Raw genomic sequence first — 27,142 nt, 5'->3', positions numbered from 1 at the left:
CTGCACAACACAGCTGCATTGATTTGGGAGCATGTCAACACCAAACAGATTTCTCAGTGCATCCCCAAGAAATGACACGAAAAGTAATCCACTGTCAGCTTGTAGCATTATGTGCAGAGAAGGAGTTGGTAGAAATAGGGAAACACTTTGGGGGATATTTATGCCTATATGCATGATAGCCACCACATCTGCTTCCTCAAACCATGTCAGAGTGAATCTCAATTCATTAGCATTGATCTGTTTGCAATACCTGATGCATTAGTGGAAAACCTCAGGCTCAAGGCTGATATCTGACATAAAGAGAAACTGAAATATTTAGTTTTTTCTTTTCTTTTTTTTCTTAGCTTTTTTGGAAGAATAACTTTTTTTTGTTTTTAACCAATGTCCCTTGAAACTTTACAAGCAACTCAGCAGATTTCCTGCAAAACTACACTATCAAATCTAAGAAGTTGTACAAGTTGCTTGTCCTCTTGCAAACTGTCTCACATGATTATGGCAATCACAGCGCTGCTTCAGTATTAATGCAGCAGTGATTTATTGATGTTAAAATGCTATTTGTAGCCCCTTTAACTTAAGAGGGTATCCTTTGATATGAAAAATAAATTCTTTTTGACATTTAAAAAACTCAAGGACATGAGCTTGCTTGATGTAAAAGTTGTCTCTGACACCCAGTGGAACAAATAATGTAGAGAGCATTACAAATTTGGGAAAAAAAGATGTACACATCTGAATCAGTTTGGATCATTCACTCACCCACACCAATGAAGTCACAGTTAATTTTCAGCATCAAATCGTCTCCCATGGAATTGGCAGAGGTGCAGTATTTCGCTGAAGGATGCCATGGGGGTGCCATGGGGCTTGAACCTGGGTCAGCAATCGTCTTGACCGAGAAAAGCAGCAGTATATAAACACACTGCAGTAGCATCCAAAGTAGATAACAAGCACAGCACAGCACAGCACCTTCTTTTTTTCATGAGAATTCGCTCATAATCAAAGTACTCACAGTTTTACTGAAGAACTGCATGAGTCTGTGATCCCTGGAGCTATACATGGACCAAATGGTGCACTGGTGTGTAACAACAATGTCAGCATATTCAGAAGGAGGATGTCCAAGAGGGAGGAACCAAGAAAACTTTGTTGGCTGTCCGGTGCTTACTGAGCTTCAGGAAGCCTGGGAGCATGGGGCTTGTATTTTATTCATGGGGAAGAAAACATGGAAAGTCTTTCGAACAAAAAAATCTACAAAGACCAAGAAAGACTCAAAAAATTACAACCTAAATAGATTAAGGAAAGATATGGTAAAAGAAAGATATGTAAAAGAAAGACTCAAACTGAGGTCCTTTATAAGACAGAGCATTGGTGCATTTATAAAGAGTGACAATATACTCCAAAGCCTCCCGTCAAAGACCATGCATACTAGGGGTGGAGCTGAATCCGATATTCGAAAAAAGCACAAATAGTGGGTTTTTACGAATATTTATTTCGTACAGATACTTTAAAAATAATTTGTTTTCAGGAAGAAAAAAAATCAGCTGTCAAATAACAGCATGCAGGTTGGGCAGGTAGTGTAGTATGGTTACATCGCTGTCTCTGTCTCTCTCCTCTGCTCCACTCTGTTGTCTGTCTCTGTATCATGGATGTATAAATAGCTGCATTGAATAAATAGCTGATGGCTGGTGGAGCTGAGTTATTGATGAGTGGTCAGTACAGTCGTCCGGGGTCTGGGACACCTGGAGTGGGAACCCTCCTTTGCAAAATAGTTTAAATTATTTTAACCCTTTAATATCCTAAAATTAGAGGTGGATTATTATGATTGCTATGCCTATTTCTATTTATTTGGACTTATTTTACTGGACTTGTGTTAGTTTTAAATAAATGCATATGGTGCAAAATGTTAGGAATAAAGGCTAAGAAAAAATGAATATTAATATTGTATTTGCTGATTGTGAATCATGAGAGGTAATACATGGTTTACTAGTGTGCAAGTTTACTGCCCTGTGCACAGGGTATTATCCATATCCCACTGCCACAATGCCAATTTGATTCATGTGTAATCTTGTTGTCTTCAGTTGGAAATACCTTTTCTATATGCGTTCGGAAAAACTGCAGTAAGCCAGCCATACACAATTGGGGTCAAGACCCATGAATTAATCTACTTTTGGCATTTCTATTTTAAAACAGATTCATCAGGCAAAGGTTAAGGGTGATGTCTGAGAAGCAGAGGACTCAGGGTTATATTTGCAGAGTGGAAACAGCTAGGAGGGCAAGAAGTATATAATTTATTTGTAATACTTTTATAGTTAAATGTACAGTAGATGTTTCATCTTACATTGACAATTGAGGGCCATAAATATGGTAGAGGTCTGTTCTTTGTAGTAGCGAAATCCAAATAAAATATTATCACTCCACTGTATGGATAGAAACAGTATTAAAATCATGTTGATCAGTAATGGCTTACTGGTACATGTTGTAAAGGCTGTAACAATCCATGTTATAGTTTGTATATTTATTACGTTTTGGAGGTGTAAATGGGGCAAAGTCAAGTTCAAGTTCACGTTTCTTTTATTACCACATAGCTAGGCTGGAAAATGAATTTCAGTACAGATGGAATAGCTGCAACTATACATCACATACAACACCAGTGCAAACTTAAAAGGACCACAATTAAAGGTGCTGTGTGAAGAATTCAGTGGCATCTAGCAGAACAGGCATGGCAGAAATAATAATGGTCACACAATTAGGTTTTAATTAGTGTATCACCCGAAAATAACAATCATCACGTTTTCATCAACTTAAGCCCTTTATATCTACACAGGAAGCGGGTCCTCTTCCACAGTGCCCGCCATGTTGCACCTCCAAAACACTAGCTCTAAAAAGGTCCTTTCATGTTTTCATGTTCATTGTGTTTGTGTTGTGTGTGTGTGGAGGGTGAGTATTCAGTTTGTTGCAATCTGCAACCTCACAGCTAAATGCCACTAAATCCTACAGACTGCACCTTTAAGGGGTCAAGGTTGATTTTTTAAGATTTTTTAAAGCTCTTAACCTTTTTGAACGTTTATCACATATTTACATTGTAAATTATATTTGCAAACCGATGTCAAACTAATTAAAGAATAATTGATAGCCATTGATTTACTCAGATGTGGAAGATTACAGCCTTCTGAGCTTGACAGCATGTGTAGGAGGCCTCAGCCGATGACCTTGATAACACCTAATAAGGCCCCAACATTGGACAGATAACAATCACATTAGAAGCATAAAACACACATGCACACACACACACACACTGAGATGGTGAAGGATAGTATGCAAAGGTAGATGGCAATGCTTTGATGTATAACAGTTACTACTCTGGAATGCGTATATGTCCATGTGCATTACTGTATGTGTCTAGAGCGAGGAAGCAAATTAAACGTAATTGAATCATCTGCAGGGTGCAGCTCTTGACAAACAAGATGCCGTAAAAGTTTTCGGTGCTGAGGGAATGACTGTTAAACTTTGATCTGATGTGAGAAAGTATTTGGGAAATTGTTACCTGATGGCAGATGTCAAATAAAAATAGTTTTTTTAACTGAACCTAAAACCTCTCCCTCGTTGCATTGCTGTTTTTTTCCTCCGTAGATCTCAGAGTGCTGAATGCTGAATGCCATTACCATCTTCACCGACTTCTGCACATTGAGGAACTTATTTCACTCGCCACTCTTCCAATTCCTCACTCGAGCTAAGAATCACTGAGAAGTTCCACCTGCTCACCTTTTGACCCCAGCTGCTATGGAGAATCTCAGTGAGCTCCAGAATCCGCTGTTGGACAAAAACAGTAAGCACATGGTCAACGGTTATGGGGGAGACTTCCCTAATAACCAGTACCAGGAGAACATTATTAATTACTTTGCCGGGGGAGGAGGTGGAGGTGAGGGTGGAGGAGGAGGAGGTGGAAAGGTGAGTAATGGCAATGTTGTGAGTGGAGGAGGTTACAATACCAATGGGAAGATGAAGTCTCAGCAACTTTTGGATGCCACCTCGCTGCATCTGGCAGTGGAGGCCTTCTACAGGCCCAACTTCATCCTGTACAAGGAGGACAGCGGCAGCATCAAGGCTAAGGAATACAAAAGTGAGTGTTGCGAGACCACCTTCACAGAGAAGAAGGAGAAGGAGGTGTCGAACACGGCAGGGCCGGACACGCCTGGCACGGAGGACCCCCAGGCGAAGCTGCTGGAGGATGGAGAAAACCTCAAGATCCAAACAGTTTCCTATGAGGTGGAGGAGGAAGAGTATGTGGAGTATGAGGTAAGAAAGAACATTTACATGTAGAACAAAGAAACTTGTGATTGTTGTGAATGGATTTTTGACTGAGATCAGCTTCAGACAGTAATTTTGTATGATATTCAGTCAGGCTGATTTATCCGTGTAATACAAGCTTGCCCACCTGTACTGTGTTTGTGTTAAACAAGAGAAAGAGGCAATGTGCTTGTATTCCTGTGTTCTGTGTACACTTGTATGATCACACCAAAGGATTGGGCTCAACGCCTGGATCAGACTGACAATTTACCAAGCACAAATCCTACTAGATCCACTGACCTTGGCCTCAATCCTTACTATAGTAAAATTCATCGTTAGATAATAATAATAAATCACCCATGCCTGCCTTGCACAGGGATATTAGGTGCTACAGTCCTACAGCATTAGCTACAGTATTTCACTCTCAACTGGCACGGCCAATAGCACAAAGCCCTCCAAAGGATTTAGGGGATTGGACAGGCGGACTGTTGAGTTCGACCAATGTCCTGCAGGAGCTAATGGACTGAGAGGCACACTCACCCACAAGTCCACAGGAATTAACCTGGATTCCTGTGATAAACATGTAGCTGTTGAAATGCAACGTGACCTGGGGACATATAGCCAGGGGGCTCACTCGGTAGAAAGACAGTTAATTTCACATTACAAAACAGAAATAGTCAGAGGTGAAAAAAATGGTTCTACATAAACTTCCTCAGCTTCACTCAGAGAAATTGATGAGAAAAACATTGATGTGCAGATGCCAACAAGCAAATAACCTGCAAGCCAAAAGAGAATGGAAGTTACGGTAAAGGAATGGAAGCTCCTTGATCTTGATTGATCTTTATTGTCTCTCAAGAGATATTAATCTTGGGCATACGAAAAGAAAGTACTCCTCCTAGGTGTTCAAATATTCAATATTGTTCATATTTTTCCACATGCTTCATGTTCACAAATGAATAAGCACAAAAAAAAATCATCATGCCTCACAGACAGTTTTGAGATGTAAAGAGGAAAATACACAGTGGGACTCATTATGTTGCCTCTCAGCAGCAGACCACTGATGCCACAAAGTTTGGTCTCTACCGCCCTGCCCAGAGTCTGATACAATGTAAAGACCTGGGAGAAGAAATTTCATTCACTGATATGCACAAACTTGCTAGTGTTGTTGCTTCTGTTACGTCTTGTATGTACATGTTTTATAACCTGAGTCTGTATGTACGTGAACACTGAACAGTTCATTCTGGAAGTCTTTCCCTTTTTGTTTTCATCATTCGTTTTCCCTTACTTATCAGTTCATCACATATTTTGTTTGGTTTTTACTCCTGAGGGGTTGAACACAACAGGTTGAGGGCAAAGTTTAGTTGTCAAAAGTTTTGTAATGACATTAACTAACCACTCTGAAATTAAAGTTTGATCACAATTGCTGAAAAACTTAAACCCCTGTGTGCAGAGGCAGGTTTGTTTAGTTTAGTTAGAATTACATGTTTGGATCTTTTGTTAAAAGTAAAGTAAATGTGATATTTACATGTTTTTTTAGGCTGTTATTATGAAATATGAAGTTCAATTCTAAAATGTTATAATTAATTATAATTGGTTATTAATTTAATTTCTAAAATGCAACAGAATGGTGCAAACAAAACAGTTTTTATTTTTTCAAAGTGAGGTCACATGGACTTTTTCTAAACTGTATGAGTAATTATTGTTACTCAATTAAAGTAAATGCCTAATATGATGTTGATATTAATGTGATGTGTTGAGTATTTTAACACACTGTACTTAACTATAATTGTTCCTATGAAGTGTTTTTAATAACATGTGTGCAGAATACTGTTTTTTTCCTGAATTATTTTTTCACAAAGAGATGATGTGGTTGTCTGGTATAAGCTAAACTGTTCAGTTTTTCAGTGCTGTGTAAAGAGATGTTTGGAAGTTCTGCTTTTGAAGAAGAAGGTGGTTGTTGCACAGCAGTGACACCTCATGCTTTTGCTTTGATTATTAGGTAGAGTATGACAATGATTTGGGTTGGTGCAGCATTGTGATTCACTGGCAGCTTGAGAGCAATGACACCCGAGCAACATTTGCTACTACGGTGTGGGGTGGTGATGAATCTCAAAGGTTAAAGAGTGTATGTTGTTATCACTGCATGTTGTGCGCTGCTGTTTTCGTCAAAATAGTGTTCCCTCTGTACAAAATAATAGGGAATTATCTCAGAGATTTAACCCCTGCTCCTTCTTCACAATCTTCAACATAGCGGGGTAAAACTTTTTTCATATGGTTCTCTTTATATGCAGCTCTTCCTCAGTGAGTTGTACTGATTTAATAGAAGAATCAGAAAAGGTATAGTGGCTTTTGGCTGATTCAGAGAGAGAAGAGTTAGTGTCCATAAAAAATATGTTTTTCACCAATCATCATGCTCCATGCACCATCAATGCTCAACAGAATCTGCTTCTTATACAATTTCTAATCCGTAAGCATCATAATCCTGCGATGTGCAACAGTAAAGCTGTTTCAAAAGCATATTATTACATGCTATCTGAAAATCAGCACTTTGCAGTTAGATGAGAGAAAAATAATGACAATAAATCTGATTATGTGCTGTGGCTTTCCAGGAGCTCAGCAAACAACTAAAGCAAAAACATGTCAAAGGCTGATAGAAGAACAAATATGTCAATTCAGTACAATATTACTAATCACATAACAATACCTGTGATACAAAGATGCTTTCTGTGATTGAAGAGTTTAAAGTTAAGAAGTGGAGGAATACTTGGCTTGAGGAAATGCCACTGCTCACCAGGTGTTGCAGACAATGTGGGAAATGATGTAAAATAATGAACTGCAAAACCTCACCAATTTATAAAAAGGTTATTAACTCCAGGCGGCTGGAGGTGGTTTCCCGTTAACTTGCAGTTTTTAAAAGAAAGGTGTTGTAGGAACTCGTCATACATAGAAAAAAGAGAGAAACTACTGCAGTGGATTACAGTGTTTTATTTTAAGTAGATATATTAAATAAAGAATAAACTCTCCAATTATCAAAGTGTATGGGTAAATATCAGATAGTCTCTGCAGAGGATCAGTAAAGAGATACATTTCATTTCATAGATGTATGTTGTTTTAATTTCCCCACCCTTCATCCCAACTTCTAATGTACTATACTGGTTAATGGTATTAATCCAAAAAATGTGCATTCCCATTTGGATTTAACCTCACATTGTTTCCTAAAAACACATTTAGAGTTCAGGACTAGCTGCATATTTAAAACAAACAAACCAAGACATCCTATTATCAGTTCATATTGACAATCAACGAAATTGTGTCTACTCAATGTATGCTTGCTGTCAAGTGTCTTACGTCCCCATATGATTGTTCCCTTTATTAGTTTTTCCTCTTATTACTTTGAATCATAAGAGACGTACAATATGTTTGTATATTCTCAAGTACCACCACCTTTAGCCGCTCACTTCCTCTTTTTCATTAACTTATTGTTATTCTCTTTGAGCAAAGTATTGGAAATATAATGGTGCAGTTAGTAAGCAGACATGAAGTAGCTCTACCTAAGCGCAGCACTGAAACGCTCCCAGCTGCAAGGTCGCAATTCTGCACACTGACCTCCACATAGAAGATTAAAGAAAAGAGAATATGCTTTCAGAGACCAACAAAGCATTCACAAAGGCAGAGTCTATCCATGTTGCTGGATAACCAAGAAAATCGCACCCATCTTCTTATCAGTTCCAGCTTCCACAAGTGGACAGTAAGTACTGGAGGTTTGCAAAGAGGACCTCCCTCTGTCTCATGCCTCCTTCCTTGTCTCCCTGCTCAATGGCAGGTGACTATTTGAAAAAGCATCCATGTTTTGGACAAATTACATAAGCCGGCTCTTGTCCCCACTGTGATCCATCATTTTAAATGCAAGCATAGCAGACCTGAAGTAAACCTGTGTTCAAATTTATGCTGTCAGATTTTGCAAGCATGAAACAGTGATCTGATCAATATTCTCAGTGCTGCAGTTCTGGTATTACTGTAGGCTAACAGGTATGTGTCGTGGTCAAATCATTACTTTGTTCTTGTTTGTTGTCTGACAACAGAAGCCTGATCTTAATACGCCAATGTGGAGATTTTCACAATATATAGTGTTTTCAGATTTATTATCACTTAGTATGGCCATGGCCTGAAACTGTTCTCAGCAGGAGAGACAGTGTTAGCAAGTGCACAGCATACTGAAGCTCAGTGGTAAACTATGACAGGTTGGGAGGCTCGTCACTATTGACTAGTTCTTCTGTGCTGTGTTCAGTAGATCTTCTATATTCTGTACCTGTACTCACCTCACAAATTTACAACATGTATAACAAATATAAGGTGATAGAACAAGACAGGCCAAAGTCTGAGCATTAGTTTAAACTAATCATCCCTGCAAGTAATGGTGGCTCACTCAGATTCCAGATCAAAGTAGTGTGGACGAACCTGCAGGAACTGGCTTGTTCTTAGCCTGGCTCCAGTGCTGTTTTCTCAATGTCACAAAGACATTTTTGTTGGTAGCTCACTTGAGGGTGATGATCCTTAAGACTTCCCTTCTGATTGATTTTGCAACACCTGTGATTACTAGTAGTAATGCTAAGTCCCAGAGTTCTGTTCAAAATTACACTTTTATTGATGAGTGGGGCAGAAAACACACTTTGAGCAGGAAATACAAAAGAAAATGACGATGGCAGCTCATGTTCTTTACACTGTAAATTGCTGTAGATATAGTTGTTCACAAATTATATGCGATATTCTTAAGCGTTTTGTCTTTCAAATTCTTTCCACTAAATGCATGAAATGTTTACTGAACAATCCAAAATTCTATATAGAGGTAAATGTCTGGAAATACATTTAGTGGCTATGGCAGAATATATTTAAGGATTATAACCTCAAGGACAGTGCTCCTCAGCTGTGCTGTCCCTGGATATCTTTGTCCATTAAAATTTTCATGTATTTCCACCTGAATAAAAAACAGCACTTGAGCTAGGGATAAGACCTACCATTTCTATTTGTCTGCCATCTGTTACACTATCCTCAGTGCATGAAATTTGCATTTATCAGTACATTTTATATTCACATAATTTGAACATGTGGTAGTCCTGCCCATGTGAAACATTTAAATAATATGGCCTCCTCTCAGCTGTTCTGATTTTACACTTTTTTGCATCTTCTCCAGCATTAAAATTATGGCCCTGTGTGGGAAATCAATAGAGAGATCAGTTTTAGAATAAATATATTTCCTACTGCCCTCTGCTTCACCTCTGCAGCATTTTAGATCAAACCAGGTTTGATTGGAAGGAGACATGAGCACTTATGCCTTCATTAAATCTAAAATGCAGTCATGCTCCAGTTCAGTGCACACATATTGTTCCTTTTCTGAAGGTTCCAACACTCAACATGAGCTTGTGTCATATATTATAGTGAAATCTTTCAGAGATATCCCATTTCTCATTTAGCAGTAAATGACAAACCGATCTCTTGGATCATTTCAATTCAGCTGTAAGCGGGTTTGTCCAATGGATTTTGAAAGCTGGCACCCCTCTGTTAACTGGGGATATTTATCCCATGGTTTGATGTGTGTCTCTGAGCTGCATCCTGTGGCTCTGGAAACGTAATGGAAATTATGACATGTCAAAAGATATCACTTCATTGCTGAATAAATGCTGTAAAAAGAAGAAATATGTCCTTTTACTGTGGTGTCTGGATCATATAAATTGCAGGTATGACATCAAGCATTTAAAACAAACTCAAACATCTAATCAAACTAAACAAGCACAAAGACTGCCTTCAATTGAAGGGTAGGTATTCAATTCTGTCTGTTCTCAAACCAAAAAAAAGATTCAAATGTATAATTAGATTATTTTTTTCTGGCAGTGAAATCCCAACATTTCACTGGCGCTCATATTAAATTTACTTTTATATATTCAGTCATGTCTGAAATGTCAACGATTATCCACAAGCAGCCTTGGTGGGAACTCCACCAAAATTACATATTATACATAAAATGACATATTATTCTCTAAATTTTAATTTCAGTGAGGGATAATGGTTTCATTTTGGGGGAAAAGCTGCTTTTTAAATAAAAGAAACTCTCTGCCTGCAACTGTCCTTGACTCTGCTGGTACTATTGAAATGATGTAAAGGATCTTAAAATTGTAATATCTTTAAAAGTACAACACAGTTTTGGCATTTGTCACCGTCACAAGCTGATGATGTATCTTTGCAAGCTTTTTCAGCAAGCACTGAAATTCTTCTCTATGCTAATGCTGCTAATGAAGACAGTTGTTGTGCAGAAATAACTACATTAACACCAAAAGTCCTACAGTATCACTCCATCATAACAGCCTGTGATGTGCTGTCCAACACAAGATGACGAGACTCACCCAGTGTAGGCATGCCAACCAAACTCACTTGGCAGTGTGCTCATATCCCTACTGCTCACTGGGATGCAGCGGTAATGAAAGGGCCATTCAGTCTGATTCAGTGCATTTCAATAATCATTTCATGTGCCCTCCTTCACTTCCCCTTGGCACGTAGTAATACATAGCACCATACGTCATGCAAATGGCCTCTTGCAAAGTGAGGGGGCTGGGTCCAATAGAAGGAGAAAATGAAACAGACTTGCCCTTGAGGAGTTCTGATAATTGAGAATAATTAATGTAATTATTAAAACTACTCATAAAATTAATTAATTCAGGAAAGTTACTTTCATAAATAAGTCCTTTAACTTCAAACATTGTTTACTTCAACATTCAACATGTACTTGTTCCGAAGATCTTTGGCAAATATGTCCTTCAAATGACGACCATTGTCCCTTCTCTCCCTAAACCCTAAATGGATTGATCAAAGAACTGTGCTTAAAGATCCATGTTGTAATGCTTTAAATAATAGTTTTGTGATGGGTTTTTCCCCCAAAAAAAGCCCAACTACCTCCTTAAAATTAGTCTACTAAGCAGCAACACAGAGCTATCTGGATGCTTTGGTCTCAGACGCACTACATTGATAGTCACACAAACACACACGCATCACTCTCTAGGCAAGGCAAGGCAAGGCAGTTTTATTTATATAGCGCATTTCATACACAGTGGCATCTCAATGTGTATGTGTGCTTTACATAAAACAAACATTTAACAGAAAAAATTGAAAAAACAAAACAAAAAAAAACATGGAATTTGAGAAATAAAAATAAAACCCAATTATAGTAAAAACATACATACCCCCCCCCCCCCCCCCCCCCCCCCCACACACACACACACACACACTAATAATAAAACAAAGTACAGAAACATAGAAAGAGAGAGAAATAAAATACTATAATAGAGCATTAAATATAAGGTTGCAGCATAAAATAATGATTTGCTTTAAAATCATTAAAAGGACATAGCGCACATTCTTGCTTGCTCGTTCCAGATTCCGGGATATTGTATCTAATTTGCGGGCGTCAGGGAACCACTATTAATATGCAGGAGACTCCCGGAAGTTCCGGGAGAGTTGGGATGGAGTTTAGCATTTTGACCATATTTGGACGAGAGAGGAAATCTGACCCTTGCGCTAGCTGCTAGCCTGGTTATCACAGTGCATTTACAGTCTATAGTTGACTGTGATAACGCAAATGCTAATGCTAATGTTGGCTAGCAAAAAACAGGCTTAAGCCAAAATGTAAAATGTACTGAATGTTGAACAAGGCAACCAAAATGTTACAATTAACTTTCATAAACTGAAAACACACTAAAAGAGCAACAGCTACACCTGAGCTACCCTTATTCTAATCTGGGGTTGCGGTATGTAACGAACATAACCAACACTTTCGTTGTGGCAGCGACTTGACAATCACAACATAGCCATGCCCTTCAATTTTACTCTATTTTACTAAATGAACATCACGCTGAATTGAAGAAGTTTTTAAACTAGCCATTAACACATCAGGAAAATGTTTAAATAGAGAAAGTAAAATATAAGTGAGAAGAAGGGTCATTAACTTACATTTTCAGACCTTGAGGACCAGAAGCTTTCAGCAGCTTGCCGCCTTCAAGTTCAAGTTCAAGATATCCTTATTGTCCCCGAGGGGTTTTTGTGGTGCAGCCATCAGCAAAACAATAGAAATGACAATGACAATTACAGTTACAATTAAAAATAAACTATCCACAAAAGTACAATCCACCTTAAAATGGCTTAAGATGGCTAAGAATCATCCGTTATTTAAAAGGCCAATGGCCGCTGGAACCCAGGAATTTTTGAATCTGCCTGTCCTACATCTGGGCATACAAAATCTGCGTCCGGATGGGAGCAGTTTGAATTGCCAAGGGATGACTGGGGTCGGACAAGATTTGATTTGCTTTCCTCAGGGACCTAGTTTTGTGCAAAAGGGAGATGTCTGTCAGTGGAGTACCAGCGATTTTACTACACACATTGACAATGCCCTGAAGTCTGTTGCGGTTTTTCAAGTTAATTGACTCGAACCAGCAGATAAAAGCAAATGTAAGAACAGATTCTATAAAACAGGAATAAAACATGTTCAAGTTCCTGAGCTTGCGAAAACAAGTACATGCGCTGATTGGCTTTTTTGCACGCGGCTTCAACCTGATGTTCAAGGGACAGCCTGTCGTCAATCACTGTACCGAGGTATTTGTATTGCTGGACCCTCTCTACAGCTTGGTCATTGACCGACAGGGGAGTGGTGGCTGCACTGGACTTCCTAAAATCAATCATCATTTCCTTAGTTTTGGAAACATTAATGATAAGGAAAGACGACTTGCACCACTGAATGAATTCCTCCACTACGGGGCCAGGCACAGGGTCGTCATGATTAAGGAGGGACACGATCTCTGAATCATCGGCGAACTTTATAATATGACGCTTCTCATGTGAACTCTGACAGAGTGGCAAGAGAACGCATCCCTGAGGTGAGCCGGTGGAGGAGAAAAGAGCGTCAGACAAAACGCCATTGACCTTGACACGTTGCGACCTGACAGTTACAAAATCCAACAACCAGTAAATCAGACATAAATATTGACATTATCCCTTAAAAGATGCTTGGCTAAAATATGGGGCTGAATACAGTCAAAGGCGGATGTAAAATCAATGAAGAGCAGACGGACAAAGTTTTTAGCACCATCTAAGTGTGACGTTATCGTATTAATAAGGGTGATTGTTGCATCATCAACCCCACCACCCCGGCCGATACGCAAACTGAAGAGGATCCAAGTTTGCCTGAACAGTGTCCATTAGATCATCTTTCACAATCCTCTCAAAGGACTTCATTACCAGGGACGTAAGTGCCACGGGTCTAAAGTCATTCAAAGTCTTAGTGCAGTTATTTTTGGGCACAGGGACAATAATCGAGTCCTTCCACAGGCGGGGGACTCTGTGGAGCTGGAGTGACAAGGAGAAGATGAAGCTGAAGATATCTGCCAGCTGTTTGGCGCAGTTCATCAGGACCCGACCTCCAATTCCATCAGGACCTGGACTTTTCCTCTCCTTAACACCCCGAAACAGTCTCTGTACCCTCCCCTTATCAACATGGACTGCGCTGATCTGCTCTAAACACAGACAGTTCATGGCTAAAATCATGGACATTGAAACGGTTTGAATGTATATTCAATTCATTTGCCAGATCATAGTCGGTTTTGTCATTTAAGGAGATGTTACACTTTTTAGACTGCATCCCCAGCAAGGATTTCACCCCTCCCATGCAGGGCATGAGCTGCCAGTGCTAAACAAGTTCTCCACCTTATCCTTATATCACAGTTTGGAAAGTTTTAATTCTTTCCTGACCTGCTTCCATAGCTCATTATATGTGTCCATATCACCTGAATAAAAACTGATGTCTCTTTTATTAATAGCGTTTTTTACTGATTTTGAGACCCATGGCTTATTGTTCGGAAAGATGGAGATTGATTATTTATGAATAATTAACCCTTCACATAGTCAGACACCATCTTGAAAAAGTTTCCCAGAGATTTCCCTGGTTTGCAGTTATTAAAATCACCCATGAAAAAGTTCGGTGCGTCTGGTGATATAGCTTGTAGCCGTTGTACTACGCGAGTGATAGCTCGAGTAGCAATGTCCACATTAGCTTTAGGGTGAATATATACCAGTGTGACAAATATCTGAGTGAATTCCCTTGGCAAATAAAAGGGTCTAGGCGAAACAGAGAGAAGTTCAATGTCAAGGGCACAAAGACTCTCTATAACAATCACATTTCCACACCATTTCCGATTAACATAGAGAGCCAAGCCACCCCCAAGTGACTTGCCCGTCTCTATTGGGTCTCTATCCAGGCGAAAGGGCTCCCCAAAGCCATCGATTTCCAGATCGGACTGTGGGTCGTGATCCTTCGGCCAGCTTTCTGTGATAGCGAAGAGGCAAGCACTTTTATACTCCTCCAGAAACTTGACGTTGGCTTGAAGCTCATCCACCTTGTTTCGGAGGGATTGGACAATGGCAAGCATAATGGTTGGCAGGGGGATACGGCAAAGACCCTGTCTTTTAAGGCGCTGGCGAACACCACCGCATCTCCCCCTTTTCCTCATGCCTGTCAGCTTGGATGACCACCTCTGGTCCCCTGAATGATCCTGCCGGATGATCTCCGTGGGAAGGACTGCAGAGGAGTCCACGGCACCCACTCCGGAGCCGCGAAGGAGTAGGAGAAACTCCCGGCCATACTGGAGAGGTTCACTGTTCTCACAGAGTCTGCACATAGTAGAATAAAAGTATCCAGAGGACAGCAAGGTCCATGAAACTGAGGTGAGGCATAGTTGCAACTTATCACTTGTAGATCAACTTAAAAATGTGAATTTGTGTTAGTAACGACAAAAACAACAAAAACAGGTTAAAAGCCACAGAGTACACGAGAGCTGCTGCTGCGTGTCGCCATTTTTTCAGCAACTGGTTGCTATGCCAGACCATAAGTAATACTATACACAGTGTGTTGAATGGGATTCTGGGATGTGTGTTATGAAAACACAATTTGACCACCACTCACAACATGTCATAAATAAAATGTCACAAAATCCAAAATAAAGCTGCAGGACTTTTATGAAACTACATCCTTTTTTTTATCTGCAGATTTTTTACCAATATAGACTTTGTTTTAAATTTGATTGCCAGAATAGCTGTCTGAATAACTGACCCAACAGTCTATATAAAGAAAATTATGTATGTGAGACATGTTTCTAACATTTAATTATTAGTAGGAAATAGAAGAATCTCCTCATTCTTGGTTTGGAATACATTTTCTGAAAGATGAATAAAGCAGCACCGTATTGTCTTCCTGCCAAACATCACTGGTGCACCTTTAATCCTTGCGTCAATGGCAGTTCAGAGTATTAAAAAGTGAATAATGAGAAAGAGGCTTCTATAATGCACTGAGTTTTGAGTAATGTCAGCCCTTCGGGGCATTACATGTTACAAATCTGAGCAGTTTTTTAGGGGACAGACATATAACAATTGTCCACCAGTGTTGAATTTAGACTTTTTTTAAATTCAAAAAATAAACTAAGAATAATGCTCTCCTTGCAGTGTTACAGTATCGTGGGAGTTCTCAGTCATGAACTATATACTGTGTCTCTCTGTTAGACTAGCGGGTCTGATTTGACACCTTGTCATTGAGTGTGAATATGAAATACAGCCTTTTCATATCCCATCAAACAGGTACAGGCAAAGACTGATCAATTACCTGCTAAATTATAGATGTCAGCCACTTCACTCTAAAGCAGCGGCAATCTCAGTCACCATCAGAGGACACAACATGAACGCTGTTGTTGAAATATTTGGATTTTGGATCTTTGGGTTTGCTATGTGGAGGGATGATTGCATGAACATGTTTTATGCCAAAATTTTAGATTTTACTAATATTTAGATCCAGTCATTTAATCCAGTCTCATTCTTTACTGCAGCTTTTAGGTCAACTATTAGTTAAGCTGCTTTTTATTGCATATTGCATGATGTTGCTCCTTGTTTGCTGTGTTTGATCTGCATTCGATGCATTTGATTCTGCAACCAATATGTTTTATTTGACGTTGTAACTTAATTACCATGGGGTCAAGAGCCTTCAGCCGATCTGCCCCCCGCCTTTGGAACTCTCTCCCACCAGACATTTTGCCCTTCTGACTCTGTCTCCACCTTTAAATCCCGCCTGAAAACGCACCTATTCAGAGTGGCATACTCTGTCTCACACTGACTATGCAATCACGTTCTTGTTTATTTATTGTACAAATGCACTTTGTAGTCACATTCATATTTATTCTTTATCTTTGCACTAAATGTTACCTGATTTATATTGTTTGATGTACTGTTGTGTTATATGTGCCTTGTAAGGTGTCCTTGAGTGCTTTGAAAGGCGCCTTTAAATAAAATGCATTATTATTATTATTATTATTATTATTATTATTATTATTATTATTATTATTATTATTATTATTATTAATGTATTGAGTTTAATGATTTTTTAACCTGATCTCTGGGTTGACCTTATGTGGATTATAAAAGAGACAAAAACCTTTTCTACTATTTACAAAGAACAAATGTTTGTAAAATAACATAGAATATACATAGAATAGTATTTTGGCCCCAAGAATTCGTTGATTCGTTGACTGATTACTTTGCTTCTTGAAATAGTATTGAATGTGCAGCTCATTGTGCTCACAGAGCACGATGTGAATACTAAACGTGATGTGTAGTGTTTCCCTATTGTAGTCTGATTACACCATCTGAAACTGCACAGCTGTCAACAAGAGGCCGCAGGGTAATTGGGGGGAAAAAACAAAACAAAAACAAACAAACAGATAGAGCATTTTCCCCCAACGACTCTAATACATGTTTGAGAGGACTGCGTCATGATGAAGCTGTTGTGATCCTGCACTCTGTGACTGAGAGTCCCTTTGAGGTTCCTGAGTGTGTTGGACCTCATAGGGCTGCTGAGCTCAGTCACTGTATAAATCACAAGGTCTTATTAACAGCACGGTAAAGCTTGTATTTCTTTTTACCAGCTGACCCCTTTGGTAGCACTCTATCTAAGTGCCTGATAAATTATAAACCCTTAAGACAACTCCCTAGTCACATCTGGGGCCATGGGCTCCTGCCCCCGCATAACTTAACATGGCCATCTGGAGCAGGGGTACAGACCAGGTGAATGTGTTGCACTGATGCAGCATTAGGATGCAGGAAGCATTAGGCCTTATGGCAGACATGGAGGCCAGATGACTCTGTTGACTCTTGTGCTAAGCGAACATGCACAGTCTTTTGTTGAAATGTAATTAAAGGAGAAGAGACTATTAAAGGACCACCAGTCATAATGACTTCTGACTTCTTCCTCTGTTTCTCATGGTTTGGACACAGATGCAAATGCAAGAGATGTTCGCAAGATTTTTTATTTTTTTTTATTTTTCATTTCTCATATATCAGGTTTGGAAATATGCTGAAAATGAGATTTTGTGCAGTATTGCAACTTTAATGTCATTCACTCATTAACTTTGCTTATGCATTCAGCCAAGTAATTGAATTCCCTTTGGTTGTGAAGTAGGTTCTCTCTGGATCCAGACCACCCACTATACCTTTGTGTAAAGCAATAAATGTGTGTAATCTGAACCGCTGACTGTTGCTTTGTAAAATGGTTGAAAAGATAACATTAATTTTTGTGGTTGCTTTCATTTGGTTCAGTATGGTCAGTGTTCTTTCCTGACAGTCCTTTTTCTTACATTTAAGCAGTTGCCTTCCTCAGATCTAAAAGCAGTTTTTCCCCCAGCATACAACCTTTGATTGTACTGTTTTTATGGACTCTCTGACTTTGTTGGATTTATTGTATTACATGGCAATGTGAAAGGACATTTTTTCTTGTAGAAATTTGGCATGTAACTCCCAAACTCATCCCTGACAACATGAATCTGCATTCAAAACTATATCAAGGAAATATTTGTAAAGAAAACTGATTGTTTCATTTTGATATGTGGCCAAGGACAGTGTCCTCAAAAACATTTTCATTACTATTTTATGTAAAAAGGAAAATAAATAAATTGGCATTATTAAGTCAAGACATCAGGAGCCTCATTCATAAACCAGTGTGTAGAGTCCATACCAAAAGTGTTTATGTGCACAAAAGTCAAAAATGGAATCTGCCAAAAATTAATGACATTTATAAAACTTGTTTTCCCCTTTATAAATCACAATCAACTTGAACATGTCCGAATGCTGATGAACCTCATACTCCACCCCCTATACTGCCACACTTAACCATAAATGGTCAATATAAAAGCCTTCATGAATTGATGTACATGTTGTTCCAATGGAAAATGGCAACAGTGTGAAAAACAGAGGAAAGTTTGAGAAGCTGGTGGCAGCAGTGGCTGTTTATACACTGGGTGCAACAAACGAAGCAATCTACAAAATTAAACAAAGTGTAGGCATGGCAAGAAACGCATTGCTGCAATGTCAGGGTAAGGACTGGGGACACCGAAGCTCACTGCTTGGCATTTGTTAAGCACCTATTTAAAGACGTGCGTGACTAATGAAACTATACACTCAAGACACAGTATTTAACTCCAAAACCCAGCTTGCAGGTGTTTCTCTAATTTGCACGCTCCGTATAACAGTACAGGTGGTGAAGATTAGGCAGTGTGTCAGTGTGTGTCCAAAGCGCTCCGTGAGCCTGACAGCACAGTTGTGTTTACTGATGCAATTTTTTAAGACTACATAAAAACTAATTACAATTGTACTTGGTGATATCTGCACAGTATTTAAGATTTTATTAAAAATCTGCCACTCTGTTCTCCAATTCTTAAATGACATTTCATGTAATCTCGTATTTCTTTGATGATAAATTAATGTGGTGAAAAGGAATCAGTATATTCAGGGATAATGTCGGGAAAATCCTGCCACCACATCCCAGCATCTCAGCAGCACTGTGCTGCTCCACAAATGACCAACCAAGTGTGAGTGCCATACAGTCAGGCCCTCTCCTGTGCGATGGTGCGGAAGGGTTTCAATAATAGTTTAATAATAAATTACAGATGTAATTGGTTAAGATCTGAGTTGGCTTGTATCTTTTAAAATTGAAAGGTGCTTAGGAAATAAGTATGGCTTGCTACAAGCAGAAACACATGCAACAGTGCTATGTTGAATGTTTATGATAAAGTGAATTTATAATTAATGTTTGCTATTAAGTTAAATTAAATGTGTGAGACAAATCATAATATGATCTAGATTCAGTTCATCATAAAGCCATCTGCACCACGGGGTTTCTTCCGTCTCAAAAATGTTCATACAAATGAGTTTTCCGAACAGGTACGCACATTCTCTCATCAAGTTTGTTATAAATCTCTCTTTTTCGTGGGACGTGTCTTTCAAGCCCCATTTTGTTTGTGCGCAACAGTTACAATTGAGGCCCCAGGATTGTATGCAGGGTTCTTTTAAACCCGAATGTAGCCTAAAAAGTTACAATATGTTCAGAAAATTTGCTCTTACAGTGCTCTATCAATTGTCTGACTTCGACTTACTCAGGTTCATTTCTCCAACCACCATATGTAGACTGAGCACAAAGCATTTTTAAATTATTTAGTTCTGTAGACATGCCTCGTACTGTGTTAGCGCTGCACACACAAAAAGAAAATTAAATAAATGCTGTGACAACCCGTGAGACACTTTGTACAGCATAGTTCAATTAAAAGAAACATTAAAATTCATATTCACCCTAATGCCATTTTCATGTCATTACCTTCTTGCCAAGTACACACAGGAGACATTTAAAGTACCTGACATAATATCTGGAAAAAAAAAAAAAAAAAACAAAGGCTGGGAGAGTGGAGAACAGGGTAGGAGAGTGGACAGGGGCGCATTTCCTGTATGCTGAAGCAATTTGGCAACAAAATAAATTATACAAGCCCTCATCCTGGTTATGCTGTCATGGCAGAATGGTGAAACCATCCATTAGTTCTTTGTTACCTGTCAGCCTGTTGCCTCATGTTGACAGGATTTACGCCCCACATGACATATCTGAGCACAGCTAGCAGCACTGGCATGCATAGTCATTAGGCCTCTCTGCTATAGGGAATGTGGTGAATGATTGATAATACACACACACAGAGACACATGCACATGCTCATTAAAAGTTTGGTAGAAAATTGGTAAACACAATTCTGTTTACTTAAAAAGAAATTCAGCTTGTCAGTAAATCCAAAGCCTGTCAGTGACTGAGTGGCTTTGTGACCTGTGACTTTTAGTGCACAGGTTATTGAGATTTAACCTAATGCAACAGATGGTTTGAACCATCTGAGAAGTTGTCCTTGGAAACTGTTTGGAAAAGGGCACGCACTTTCAAAAAATATTTGGCAGGTGATTGGATGAACCATCTGTCTGTCAACGTCTACCACAGGGAGATCATAAGAGAATCTTCATAGGATGCTGATTGGTCAGAACCAGCAGAGGCTCATGCATAACTTGAAGTCTGACTGATGAAGACTGATTCTCGCATTATATCCTAATCTCGTGAATCCAGCTGCCTCGCAAGGTTAACTGAGTTCATGCATGAATTTCTAGGAATATTAAAAAATAATGTTAATAATAATCACCTTCTGGGAATTGCACCATGCTTTGCAGAGGGATTGGTGGCCTATTGCCTTCTGCTTTGGATCTATAACCATTTGAAATATTCATGAATAATGACTTGCCTGCACTCAGACAGGTTTGCTTGTAGCTTCCTGTACATGCAAACCTGTCTGCAGGTCCAGACTGACTCTATAGCAACAATCTCATCATTCACTAGTTTTACTGACCTTCTCTGCCTCTCAAACTTCTCTTTCTCTCTTTCTTGGTAGCCTAAGCCAACCAAACAGCCAGGATCCCTGGATGATGTGTGTTTTCATTCTTCAAACAGCCAGAAGGCTGTGCAGATATTGTCAGTGAGCTCTAATGCACAGCAGAGCGGGCCTGGCTCTGCAGAGATTGCTCTATAGTGCTTGCTTAAGGCCATGAAGGCAGAAAGACATTATGCAGAATGTAGGCTGCATTATGCTCATGTATTATGACCTTTTTTCCCCTCAGTGTTGTGTTATGAAGAGAATGCAAAAAAAATATTTTGATCATCACAGCGGGGGCCTGTGTTCACAGCTTTTAACAGGTTCATAAGTACAGCTTGATGACACAACGGCATTATCTGCATTTGAATGTTTTGCTTGCTCTGTCACTTTTTGAGATTAATATACTTGTTTTGATTTCCATAGAATCTATTTTTGGAGTAAATTAATCACCCTACCATTAGTGGGCAGGGCCCCACAAATCTCCACCACCCACCCACTAATACCCATCATCAATCAGGCAACATGACTATAAGAGACGCATATATTTAAAAATAAATTGGAAACTGTTTCACACTCCCAAAGGAAATACATTCCTAACACTGTCACTTAGTTGCAGTGATTTAATATGTAATACAAGGCAAACACCAGTAATTGGAACTACTACTTATTGTACTAAAACACTCATACATAACAAAATTAGGTTTTTTAAGAGAGTAGTCTGTATTGCCCCTATTTATTCAAAATTGTCCTCCACAAAATTGTACTTAGTTATAATTCCTTCCGGTAGCAGTTTTCCAAAAATGCAGCTTTAAATTCAAGTTAAATGTATTACTCAAAATTCAAGTCCAGTTTAGAGCAATAAAGACTCATTTTAATATCAGACTATCTGTACTTTCATGTTACTGAGCTTGTTAGCTTGTTGGGATTTTGCGGCACACATGTAAGGCGAAAGTGTTTGTTTTTAGAGCAACAACACCAGCTCCAGAAAAACCAACCGCTCTGTCTAACATTGACACGGCCAAAGCAAGCCTGAGGCCAACACACCACACATCAGGGTGAGATCCAACTTGGCTGGAAGACTCCAAATACAGTATAGAAAGTGGTGCTACATCTTACCTTGGTAAGATATCAAATTATGGTGTGGGGGAAAAGCTGTATTCAAATTGAATATGTACACCAAAAACCACAAAATAAATGGAGGGATTAACAGTTATAAACCCACAAAAAATACTCATAACAATAAGGATTACATTGTGACAAGATGTCCGATTGCTCAGTGAAAATGCAGGAAAAGCCTAAAGATATTTGGGGACATTTTATTTGTCAGAATGTGATGATTTGACATTTCAGCATTATCTCTGTGGTTGAAATGTTAATTGTAATATTAAACTCACACTCAACTTTCTTTGGCACAACAATATATTGTAAGTCTTGATTTTTTTCTTTTTCATTTATTTTTTATGTTCCACCCTCATGCTGGATCATCCTTCAAACAAGATGATGTGTGAAGGAAGCAGCTTAATGCCTCATACAGAAACCGTGGCCTCAATCTCTGATTTATTTTTTTCTATTAGAGGCACTGTAGAGAATAACTCTCTGTTCTTAGCCTTCCTTTTTATGGTAGGGAGGATGCAGTATACAGTACTCTAAATGTGTATTGATGTTATAGGTTGTTAAGCTAGATGCAGTCATAACAAACAAATTTGAAATTGTAAAGCACAGTGGCATTTTCTACTGTGGACTGAGAATCTGTTACCATCTAAACAGTATGCAGATGTATGTCTATTCTCTTTTGCTGAGGGCGTTTCTGTTCTATGTGAGGAATGTTGCACAGAGCGTGAAATAGTTTCATAAAGCTTTGGGGAGGAGGAGTATTTGATTCATAACTATTTCACATTAGAAATGAATAGTACTTTCAACCGTAGCTTTTTTTTAAGGCCATCTGTTGTTTAGATGCCAAAATGAATTTGCATATCTCAAAGCTAATGAGAAACTAATGGGCCATCACAAAAAGTCCATGAATACGAGCTGTGGCATTACGTGGAAGAAAATGATCCTGCACGCTGTGACTCGTCGATGTTTTGTTTCCCATTACACAAATGCCTTTTTGCTTTTCCGGTGCATGCAGATTCTTTCCTTCGCCCAGTCGACTAGAAAATGTCCTCTACCTATGTTCACGTTGTTGTACCGTACAAAGGAAAACTTTTTTTGAAAGTGGCTTCAATCTACCACTCTGTGTGCACATTAAGGGTGGGCTATATGGTCCTAAAATATCACAATATTTCAGGGTATTTCTCGGATAATGATATTTTCGAAGACATGATGAAATAATTCTGGCAGGATATTTGGCCCACCTTGTACTCAGCTGCGTGCTTCTGCTTGAAGTGGTGAAATAGATTTGTTTTATTGCCCCCTTTTGTTGTTACAGTCTTCTGCACTTTTATTTATTTTTATTATATGTTTATTGTACATCTGATCTTTTGTAACCAAAACATTTCCACACTGAAGTCGCTCCCCTTTTTGGAATTCCTGGAACTCCTGATAAAACTCAACCCACACTTTCAGAAAAAGGATGTTCTGTCTTTAGTTTACTTATTACTGATTGACTGATAGGCACTGTTGACAGCTTTAACACCCGCCTGAATGAAGCAAATGGGCAAACTCACCCAACAGATTTGAAGACAAAACAAAAACCAACAGGTCATGTGAGAAAGTGGAAGTTGGAATTGATCATTAATTGTTGATTGTATAAGTTTTGTTGAATGAATGTATTTCATAGTTACGTGGACCTATCTGTTTGTTGGCTGCTACATTACTACTCATGGATTATACCTTTTGTCCATGTACAGGTAACAAAATGTGTGTATGTTTTAACCTGAGTTGTCCTTCCTCCTTGTGCAGACAGACTGCTCCAGCGACAGTGAGAGTGAGGACAACTTCATAGTCGTCCCTCCACGAGACCACCTGGGTCTGGCCATCTTCTCCATGCTCTGCTGTTTCTGGCCCTTGGGAATCGCAGCATTTTATTTCTCACAAGGGGTGAGGTCACAAACACAAGCGCATGCAATACATATACTGCCAAAGTTGTGGTCTATTGCACATGAATGATGCAGCATCTGTTTGTAGAGGTCTAACATAAAACAGGTGCATCTACCCATACATATTGTGATGAATAAGCAGACATGGGAACACACAAACACACTTGAACATAGGTGTATGTATGACTCATCATTATTGAAAGATTAAGGGCTATCACATAAAAAACGGACTGCCAGTAGATGCTCTTACTGCCGATCCAAGGCCATTTTTTACTGAGCGACCCATCAATAACTCAAGGCCAATCTGTAATGGCTGCTTGATGCTCTGTAAACAGGTTGAAAGCCGCCTTTCAAGATTATATAAATCACTTTCAAGGCTCAGTGTTCAAAAATAAAAAAGATGAGAGAGTGCATTTGAACTAGTGGGATCTTCAGAGGGATTGATGGTAGACCCAATTATAGGTGTGCTAACATATTACAGGTGATGTGCTCTCAGAAACATTTAACAACTTTGTCAGATCAATATAGTTTGATGTTTGAAACATATAATTTGTGGCAAGACGTGAATGAAACCACACTAAAAACTTTACGCATGAAGTTCAGGTTACTTAATGTGAGAAGTTCTACGTCTGTATAATGTTTCCTATAGTTCTGGAGGAAGCCATCTAAAAATGTCTGAAGAAATAACCTTGACAGTGTCATCAGGGGAGTGTCTAAAGCAAGAGGCTTCTGAACTGCATTATGGGAAATACAGGATTCAGCATTTTTGGAGCACATTAGGGACTACAAGTCGGGATATTCTGACCTCTGCTGCACAGATCCTGTTTTTTTTTTTTTAAATATCAGTTTCTCGTAGGTTTCCAAGCTTTATAAACACGTTATACTAAATAGCTTGTGTATTCCCTCTGAAAACGATGTTCCCCTAATTGCCTTTTGTCTAAAAAGGAGCTGTCTTTCTGGCTTCAATGCACAAATTCAGAGCAGTAAAACAGGGGTAGTGCTTCAACAGTTCAACTATTATTCCTTATATTCAGAGCTTGTGTGTTAAATTCCCTGATGGGTAATAGATTGACATTCAACATCGTATATTAACAAAGGTAAGGTGCTTGGAAATAATACTACCTTTCCATAGATACAGTCTTTACTTTGTATGTAAAGGTGATGACATATACTTTAAATGTGTTGAGGATTTGAATCTCACATCATGTTTTGGTTCAAATACTGTACATTGTGTCTGTTCACATTTAATCTGTCAGAAAACACTCAAGGTATAGTACAAGAAATCCAAAGAGGTCTTTTTACAATAGGAATCAATGTGTATGTTGAAGTGTAGAGACAGCAGCAATTTCAGCAAAGAATACAAACCCATGTGGAGTCCTGTCAATGTATCACAAGGCTACATTATTCACTGGTAACATTGGCAAACTGCACATAATGGTTGTTTAATGGATTCCAACTGGACTTTTACCCTCTTTTCAATTCTGTAGGAAACAACTCCGATGATGATGTGTCAGTCAAGCAAAGAGCACAGGGATTTCCTCTTGTCTTGCTACTAATCAATTTTGTCTATTTTAAGTGCACCATCAATATTAGGAGCACATTGGAGCACACACAGAAAAACTGTGTATGTTCAAAAGCGCATGTAAACACACACATTGTATGTACACACATGCTAGAGATAGACAACTGTGGAGCTTTTCAGTAAATTACTCTGCCTTTTACTATAAATTCTTATCAAAAGCTTGAGCATTTAGCCCTTATCTGTGGGAGCGAGTAGTCCGAGACACATGAAGGTAGTCAGTGAATTATCTTGTCAGGAGCTAATTTGATTCTTCCTGGGTAATTATGGGAAAGTGATGGCTGTGTTTAGGGATGGATGACTTTTCTGCCAATCTCCCTCCTTTAAAAGGTGCAGTCCAGAAGAGCTGTCAGGAAAAGATATGGTGGGAGTCTGGGATTGCTTCATTTTATAGCTCAATAACCCATTTCACTGGTCATTGTTTCATTCACTCATTTTAGGAAGCCCCTAAACCAAATAAATTAATTCTGTAGGAGGTAGTACAAGGACATTGTACGTTTTAAGGAGAACATGGGCTATAATTTGATTATCTGTATGAACTTACAGACTACTCTGAGAAGAGTAGGATCTGTGCTGCCCCACAAAAATGCCAAAATGCAGTAACTGGCCTACTTTTTGTTTCGTATAAAAAATTGCTATGCATTAGGAATGTGTAAAAATGTGAAAGAAAACAAGGTAAAAATTGCAGGAACTACAGCTAATGAGTGATAGCTTTGTTAGAGTAAGCTAGCTAGTGAGGTTGCCATGCAATATTATAAATCCACCTGCTTTTCTTGGAAAGACATGCCCTGTGTAGTATTTAAGCGCTATGATTGGCCAGGTGTCCATGCTCGCAATAGGCAATGCATGAGTGTTGATTTTGACTCTGTTTGGGAAGTGGTCTCTGATTAATTGTCACACAGCTCAATAGATACAGCTTTGTGAGCTTTTGTAAGTATTTTCCTCAATAACATTGGCGGTAGCATGTGCTAACAGGCTAAGCTACACTGTGTCAGTTGCATTGCATTAGCAGCAGTCTGGACAGAGGAGCTTCTAACTAGCCTAAGAAAATTAAACTGTGGTCCCAAAAAGAAGTAAAACTACAACTTTGGGTCAGTGCGATGCTTATCAGTTCAATTTTACATATAAAAACAGAAGTTCATGCAACCATCTCACCATCTTCACACAGTTTTACTTTGAACCAAAATCATGGATTTAATGGTTTAAATGTACTGCATTATATATTAGTTAACTAATTTAGACTAATTAAATTAATTTAAATAGAACGTAAATATGGTATTTTGTTTGTTTTTTCTGTTTCCATTGCTCTTTATATTGGACAAACAAACAGTATCTTGATCGTTTTAAGTCTTTTGTAAGGTTTGTGATGATGATGTTTTTTGGAGTGAGAAATGTAACAATTCTTCTTTTTGCTGTGGCAGCAGACTGAATCAGAAGAGTTT

General features: G+C 38.8%; 1 protein-coding gene across 1 annotated transcript in view; it reads left to right on the top strand.

Moving 5' to 3' along the window:
- The first annotated feature begins 3,771 nt into the window (after positions 1 to 3,771).
- Positions 3,772 to 27,142, top strand: part of syndig1l (synapse differentiation inducing 1-like) — a 28,899-nt gene continuing 5,528 nt past the window's right edge. The window contains exons 1-2 of the mRNA XM_062437578.1: positions 3,772 to 4,287; positions 23,985 to 24,122. Coding sequence (XP_062293562.1) covers positions 3,772 to 4,287; positions 23,985 to 24,122 — 654 coding nt within the window. The remainder of the gene's footprint in view (positions 4,288 to 23,984; positions 24,123 to 27,142) is intronic.

The sequence above is a fragment of the Scomber scombrus genome, chromosome 17 (genome assembly GCF_963691925.1).
Source record: "Scomber scombrus chromosome 17, fScoSco1.1, whole genome shotgun sequence".
NCBI classification, from domain to species: Eukaryota; Metazoa; Chordata; class Actinopteri; order Scombriformes; family Scombridae; genus Scomber; species Scomber scombrus.
This window is presented reverse-complemented; position numbering and strand designations above follow the sequence as displayed.